General features: G+C 45.0%; 1 protein-coding gene across 3 annotated transcripts in view; it reads right to left on the reverse strand.

The window, feature by feature from the left end:
• Positions 1–5,350: 5,350 nt before the first annotated feature.
• SGPP2 (sphingosine-1-phosphate phosphatase 2) overlaps positions 5,351–8,223 on the reverse strand; it is a 258,416-nt gene continuing 255,543 nt past the window's right edge. For 2 of the 3 annotated variants that reach the window (XM_032278042.1, XM_032278043.1), the window contains exon 6: positions 5,862–6,413. In XM_032278042.1, coding sequence (XP_032133933.1) covers positions 5,862–6,413 — 552 coding nt within the window. Of the gene's footprint in view, positions 6,414–8,223 lie in introns of all 3 variants that reach the window. The other variant, XM_032278041.1, reaches the window with a different exon arrangement.

Here is an 8,223-nt window from a genome sequence, read left to right on the forward strand (position 1 = left end):
GCCATAGACAGAGCAAGGCCAGCAGATGTGCTGAGTGCATGCGTTAAAGAACCATTACAGCGGAACTCCTAGCTACATCCTCACTTTGCTTGTTTGTTTTTGCACGCCATACAGACAGGCGTGGAAAAGGAAGAACTATTTTTGGCTTTGTAGAGCTCCCCTTATGTGGCTACAGTTTTAAGAATTTAACATTCTCTTCATGGCCCACATTCAGCTCTGATCCCTCTTAATGCGCATTCTGTAAATAGTCAAGTCTATACTACAGGTATGCCTCATTTTAAGAAAACAGTGGATACATGGTGTGCACAAAGTCACCCATTAAAGCCTTATGTTTACAGAAATGACGAATCTGAATTTTAACTGAAACCCATAAGTGCAGTTAAAATTCATGTGAAAAACATTGAAACACATGCAGCTTTGAGGAAAACATCTCTGGTCTAAAATGAGATACGTGTATATTGCTGTTCCACTTGGCTCTCGGGTGGCCTCTTACTAGAGGATGAGGGCTTCATTCACAATCATTAAAGAAAGACTTGGGGCCGGGCGCGGTGGCTCAAGCTTGTAATCCCAGCACTTTGGGAGGCCGAGGCGGGTGGATCACGAGGTCAAGAGATTGAGACCATCCTGGCCAACATGGTGAAACCCCGTCTCTACTAAAAAAATACAAAAAATTAGCTGGGCATGGTGGTGTGTGCCTGTAATCCCAGCTACTCAGGAGGCTGAGGCAGGAGAATTGCCTGAACCCAGGAGGCGGAGGTTGGAGCCTTTCGAAGTCCCCTGAAGAGCCAGGATTGTGGTAAAATATTTTTAAAATGAAGTTTCACACGACTAGTTCAGGGCCCTGAGCAAAGAGAAGACTGAGGAAGGGCATGGGCATGAAGAATACAGAATGAAGTCCCAGCTGCTGGCCATGGCCGCCAAAAGAGGAACAAGAAGATATGAATGATGCTGTGCGTTCAGAGATGGCAGCGGGGGAACGTGCCCAGGCTGACTGGTAAGTACAGTTAACCCTTGAACAGGATGGGTTTGAACTGCACACGGTCAGTGGTATGTGGATTTTCCCCTTTCTCTGCCACCCGTGACACAGTAAGAACAACCCCTCCTCTCCCTCCTCCTCCTCAGCCTCCTCAACATGAAGATGATGAGGATGAAGACTTTTGTGGTGATCCCCTTCCACCTAATCAAGAAAAAATGTATTTTATCTTCCTTATGATTTGCTTAACGTTTTCTTTTCTCCAGCTAACTTTGTTGTAAGAATAAAATATATGCCTATAACATATAAGATATGTGGTAATCTACTGTTGGTGCTATCAGAAAGGCTTCCCATTGACGGCAGATTATTTGTAGTTAAGTTTTGGGGGAGTCATAAGTTATATGCATTTTTGCCACATAGGAGGTTGGCACCCTACACTTGTTCAAGGGGCAACTGTATTTCAATGAGGAATGATGAAAGGAGTATGTGAAGCTGCCTCTGGATGTCACCCTCTCGGGGAGGGACTGCGTACACTTCCCATTCATGTGGTTTGGTTTTGCAACATCTCAGCCCTGTGCTCATCCTTTATTTCAGCACCACCACCACTACTAACCCACCACCGTTATTCTTACAATCACCAACATGGTTTGGTTTTTCCTTGTAAGAGCTGGAGGCATTTGGTAAGTGTCTCAGACAAGCTGTTCTCTAGCCATGGAATACCATCTCCTACCTACTTCCTGTCACATTCCCTGTGCGAACCCCATCTGTTCTTTAAACTTCGCTCATGCAGTCTCCCCCTCCTCCAAGTTCCCAGGTCGTAGTTTTCTCTTCCCTACAGCCATAACCATTTGGCTCTTGAATTGTCACGTCTTCTCTCTCCTGGGAAAACTGCACAGGATAGGTTGGAGCTTTACATCCCATACATCCTGCTCAAAGTACAAAGAGAGTCCTAGGTTTGCCCTTGCAAATAAGGGGCAGTGTCAACCGCATGTACCATCTCAAATAGCAAATTTGGGATGCTTAAAGGCAGAGTGTATTATTGCAGTGACATGAGGTGAATTTGAATTAACGGCTGTCCTCCTTTGGTTCAGGAGATAGGGAACTCATCTCTAAAAACCTTTTACTTACCTTAGCTAGCAACACTTATAAGATTTACCTTTCAAAACATAGTGACGTTTAACTCCATATAAGGTGAAAGGAGGTTCTTTCGTATCAGGGAGTAGAGGAGGGATTGAAGGATGCCAGCATGCCACTTCTTTCCTGTTACCATACCCGTGGGCCCTCTGACACCTGCCAACATTTGCACATGATTGGATTATGACAAGAACAGAGAATTACGTAGCCTGCCACTTAGTTTTGTCCCCTTCTCAACTTAGGTCCAATGAAGTCAGAGACAAAGGTCTACATTGAGAAAAAGTTCTACATTAAGAAAAAAATCCAAGGAAACAGAACACTGGCTTTTAAAGCATTTAATAAGTCAAAATCAAATAAAAGTGATTTTAAAAAGAATAAATTTACATACGGTACATAAGCAAGACAGCTGAAGGTTTCTAAAATAGAAACCTGGAACATATGGCCCCAAAACACCACGTGCTTTGATTACACTGAGGAAGCATGAGTTGCCCATTTGGGTGAGAAAATCCCATGTTACAGTAAGATCACTGGGCATGTTTCAGAGTAATTCCAACCACTGTCATATAAGTGTTTTTAATTCAGGGGTGTATTCTATGTTTTCATCTTCTGAATATCTTGTGATGGTGCAGGTTTGAGCAAAACTGGCATGAAATGAGAGCTGAAGATGAAGATTGCAGCTAATCTTTAGATCAAGATGCCTTGGCCCACAGTGGCAGTGGGTTGGGGGTGGAATGGGGACAATTAGGAAAAAGGCATGTCATTCTATCTGGCTCCTGGAAGGGCAGATAATCCTGAGAGCTTTGGTGTCACAGTTCCCAGAAGCAAGGTTGGCCAGACCATAGGCTTACATTGTGGTGAGCTTGACTTTAAATTAATCTCCAAGACGCCAGATCAAGAGAGGGACCATGGACCTAGACTGAAGCTAAACCAGTAGGGGGCACTCTTTCCCCAGAGAGAAAATCCCTATGTCTTGAAAGGAACCTGAGGCAATACCCTTCGAAGGGGCATGCAATGGTGTGAGTGAGAGAGGATTTAACCCAGCGAAGTGCTGTGTGAGAAAGGAATGGAAGAGGGCTAGCAAGACAAGAGTTTGAATCAGGTAATGCATTGTTTTTCCCCCAATCAATTTCTGTCTGCTTCTACACCACAGAGCAGGAGGGCTCAAAAACGGAGGTTGGCGTCACCAATATATACTTTTCATTCTCCAGTTGCAGCAATCAGATACTTTAAAAAGTGACCAACCATGGCCAATCCTTGGCTCATGCTGTGGCTGATATATTAATCCTCAACCCAAATTAGGTAAGTACAGCCTTAAATATATCAATATAGCTGACGGGCCTTCCTATTGTTGGGACTTAAAACTAGAGACAGTACTAAAAAGTGTGCATATGATATATATATATATATATATATATATATATATATACACACACATATATATACACACTTATATATATGATATGCCAACACCCACTGCTGTGACAATTATCACAATCCCTCTTTTTAAAATACACAAGTGGGAAAAGCTGAACCTTTTGTCAGCTGGCTTCAGACAAGTCAACCACAATTATTTTGTGTAGATATCCACTGCTGCGAACTCTGGCTGGGCAGCTATGAGGATGGAAATACAGAAAAGTGCCTCATCCAGCTGACAGCCACTGCAGTGCAGGTGCAGGTGCGGGCTGGGAGTGCCTGCTTGCTAAGTCCCTTCCCCTGAGTCATGCTGCAAATACTCGTCAGAGTTTGATGTAAAAGCAGTCAAACGGCAGGTCATCTTGATCTTTGCTTTCTAACTATAATAAACGTGAGAAGAATTTTAAGTAAAAAGAGGATGTTTTGCTAAAAATTCTTGAGTAATTGGAGTGCTTAGATACTAATGATCATCTCAACAGTAAGGCCGTAGAATATATTTGAAATCAACAAGAATGTGATTTTTCAGTTTGATCACATTAAGAGCCTCTGTAACTTTCAAGGAAGCTAATTTTTTTCAAAAGTGTATACATGTTACTGATGTGTTGGGTTGATAAAGCATGGGCTTCAGTCCTATAGGCACTGTGCCTCAATAGACACTTTGTTAACTACAGTTACACTAACTTTGAAAAAGTTCTTGATACCTGTTCCTTATTCTTAGGAACTGAAGAGGAGCAGACTCTGATATTTGCATAATCATCACTTTCCTATGTTAAGAGGACTCACCCTGGTAGGCTTAATGGGTGTTGTATTTGGTTGGCTTGTTTTCCCAAGGGATGCTAAAGTTGTTATTGCATTAATTACCCTTAAAATTGCCAAAAGATAAGAGGTGGGAAGACCTAAAGGGAGCCTGATTCTATTCAGTAGATGGGAAAATAGATTTACAGAAGGTAACTGTGAAATTAGAGGAGTAATGTCATGGAGGCCTTGTCAGGACCAGGCAATGTCAAGGGAACCTATCTCTTGTTTGTCAGGCTCCAGAAAGGATCAAGTTCATCTGTTCTTCTATGGATCCACCTTCCAGGCAGATGCCAGTGTCTTCCAAGTTTGTATGAAAGCAAAAAACTGCCGAAGATGGGCAGAGGGCCTGTCCCAAACCACTAGGAAGCAGGAAACGGTGGGAATCTCAGTGAATCCCAGATGTATCCACTTGTGTTGAAGGCTAACACCCATCCTGTTTGGTGAAGTGGGAGCAGCCAGCCTGTTTTATGCATCAGAAGAGTTTAGTAATGGTACCTGGAATCCTGCAAAATGTATATAAATAAGGAAGACCAGATCTCTATTTCAACAGGAACACCATAAGGACTCATAAGGAAAGCAGTCTCTTCCCCATGACCTCACAGCTCTGCCTCTGCCTTTCATCTGTTCATAGTGAGTTTTTTTTTTTTTTTTTCAGAGTGGTCTTACCACCCAACCAGGCACAGTCTAATTTGATCACAACAAGTAGGAGGCTGGGCACAGTGGCTCATGCCTGTAATCCCAGCACTTTGGGAGGCTGAGGCAGGTGGATCACTTGAGCCCAGGAGTTTGAGACATGCCTGGGCAACACGGTGAAACCGTCTCTACAAAAATTAGATGGGCATGGTGGTTCAATCTTATAGTCCCAGCCACTCAGGAGGCTGAGGCAGGAGGATCGCTTGAGCCCGGGAAACAGAGCTTGCAGTGAACTGAGATTGTGCCACTGTACTACAGCCTGGGAAACAGAGCAAGATCCTGTCTCAAACAAAACAAAACAAAAAACAACACCAAAAAAATGATCAGGAAGTCACCCTCTCCAAGGAATGTAGTTTTATATGGTGCCATCTCTTCTCCTGGACCAAGGTTCCCATTTTGGAAATCAGACTCAGTGCTAGGCAAGGTTGTAACTGAAAAGAAAGGCTCTACCTCCAGCTTCCCAGATCATCCCATCTCTACTGGCTCTCCAGAACCCAGTGGGGCTCACAGCTATTCCTACGCCAGGCCACAGTTCCCACTAGCCCATAACTAGGTCCAAAGTTCATGCAACAGAAAGACAGAGGAGCAGGCGCTGGGGTGGGGGTGTGCCTTTAAAGATCTGGATTATGGTTTTTAGCCTGGGTTCAACTGTAGCATAACCACTGCAGACTAATGACCCCTATGAGACAATTTTTCCCTTTCACATAGCGGCATCATTTATCTGATAGTAGCAAGACAGCCGTATGACTTTTTTTGTTTAAGAAAAATGAGTTGTCAAGAATTGCCTACCAATAACTTTCCTATGTCTTGGCTCTCATGTCCGGTGGGCTAGTTTTCAACTGTTTGAGACTCAGGGTAATCCCAGGAACCTGTGCAGCATCGGCACAAAGGTTGTAGCGCAGATGCCAACCGACGTATAGGTAACAAACTTGTAAGGCACTTCGATCTCCAGTCTCCGCCTGGCCTCCTTGTTCCTGGTAACCACCTTGAACCACGAGTATAACACTTGCAGTGAGAGATTTTGGACAAGCTGACGAACCAAGAGGATCAACACAATTCCCACTGCAAATTTGGTCAGAACCAAAACTAACAAGTCAGTGGTGAGCGGTGGGATGTTCTGAATAACAGGGAGAGATTCGGCGGGCTTGGACACAAGATGGAAGAAATGGTTGATCCAGCAGCCTATGGTCACTCCAGCCCCAGCGGCCATAATGGTGGTGGTGTCCGCCCGGGTTGGGCTGTAGTAATCAGAAACCGGATAATTGTAGCACAGAAAGAATGGCACAACTATGACGCACACAGGGAAGAGGGGACTGGCTGAGTCCAGGCAGTCGATGAGGGTCCAGGCAGGGTAGGTGAGGGCGATGAGGAGCGCGGTGATCAGGACGCCACCCAGCACATCCTTTGGGAAGGAGAGAAAAGAACAGTGTGAACCAGTGAGTGTTTCCTTGCATACAGGTCTAATTCTGAGTCAAGTATGGTGAATTTGATATTTAAAACACATTTTTTGCATTGTTTTCTTTTACAGTACATGTTCAAAGAAAGTGCAAACTTCTGAAAAGTTGAAGTGAAAATAGGAAAAAATGCTCCCCCCAACCATGCTGCTCATGTTACATATCTTCTTTCACCTTTTTAACCTTTTGGAATAAATTCTGTCTTTGCCTTCTTAATGAATAACTATAATCTCGTTGTCCTTCCAACTTATATAAACCTAGTAAGTATTTTGATGCTTATATCACAAATACTGTCACCGTCTTCACAGAGGCGCCACCATCCTTTCTTGGCAGGCGGGGCTTGGGCTGCAGGCTGGCTGGAGGGGGAAGCTCGCTTCTGGGGGAGCTAAATGCACACAGCAAGCACACTGTTACATAGAGGACATGCTCCTTTGGGGTAGTTTGAGGAGACATTGGATATGGTGGCACCAAAGCTCTTCTGCGTCAGTCTTGGCACTATACCCCGCCTTCAGAGACAGGATTTCAAAGAGTGTGCATACAATTTCATGGAGCACTTGTACCATGATTTATTTAATTAATCCCACTCTTTAGAACATTAAACTTGCTTTCCTCCATCTCCTCCTCCCTTCCTACCCTGCTTAAAATATCTTCGACTTCTTGATGCCCCACATTTTCCTCTTTCCTTAGTCTTCTCTTTGCACAATGTAATTAATTGATTCTTAGTTTCAATACCTGGAGTTAAGCACTTTCCCTATGTCTGCATGCTTCCATACATTCTTTTTTCCCTATATATAAAATGGAATTCTAAGGCTTGATCTTGCTTTTTCTAATAACTTCATTATTTATTTCTCTTGCTTAGTGTCTAATATAATTACCTCTGATTTGGATAAACAAGAGGTGAGAATGAGATCTTAGAAATAATCACTAAGGCAACAGCAAGTTTCACAGATTAGTGGGCATCCATCCATCCTTCCAGTGGCCATGGATGAGTGCCTACTGTTTGCCAAACACAGTGCTAGAGCATCCAGGGTGAACCAAACACACAATCCCCACCTGTCCTGGACCTTACAGTCTGGTAAAGAGACAGTTACCATTATTTCAGAGGGAAAGAGGCCAGTGAGGGATCCTGATGGTCCCTTGGAGCTGGAGAGGAGAGAGTGAACACAGGCAGGAGCCACTTCACACTTCACACAGGGCCCTGAAGTCCAACCCACGCCATGAGTACCACATCCTGGGGGCAGCCTCAAGTCCTGAAGTAGCTCTCACTGGGTAGCAACATGACTGGATTTTCACTTCTAAAAGATTGTCTGACTGCAGTGGGGAGGGTGGACAGGGGGAGGAGTGAGGGTGGTGGAAGAGGAGTGAGGGTGGATGGGGAGGAGTGAGGGGGAGGAGGAGTGAGGGTGAAGTGAGGAGTGAGGGGGGAGGAGGGAAAGTGGGGGGAGGAGTAAGGGTGGAGGGTAGGTGTGAAAGTGGTAGTGGAGGAGTGAGGGTAGAGGGGAGGAGTGAGGCAGGGAGGAGGGACAGTGGTGGGGGAGTGAGGGTGGTGGGGTATGAGTTGGGGAGAGAAATGAGGGAAGAGAAGTTGGGGGAGGACTCAGGGTGGTGGGAGGAGTGAGGGTTGGGAGTGAGAGTAGACAGTGGGGGGGAGGAATGATGGTGGAGGGGGAGAAGTGATGGCAGTGGGGGTGGAGTGAGGGTGGTGGGGGGTGAGGGTGGTTGTGGGAGGAGTGAGTGTGGTGGGAGAGGAGTGAGGGT

The sequence above is a fragment of the Sapajus apella genome, unplaced genomic scaffold, assembly GCF_009761245.1.
Source record: "Sapajus apella isolate SASKATOON/1434 unplaced genomic scaffold, GSC_monkey_1.0 scaffold10, whole genome shotgun sequence".
NCBI lineage: Eukaryota > Metazoa > Chordata > Mammalia > Primates > Cebidae > Sapajus > Sapajus apella.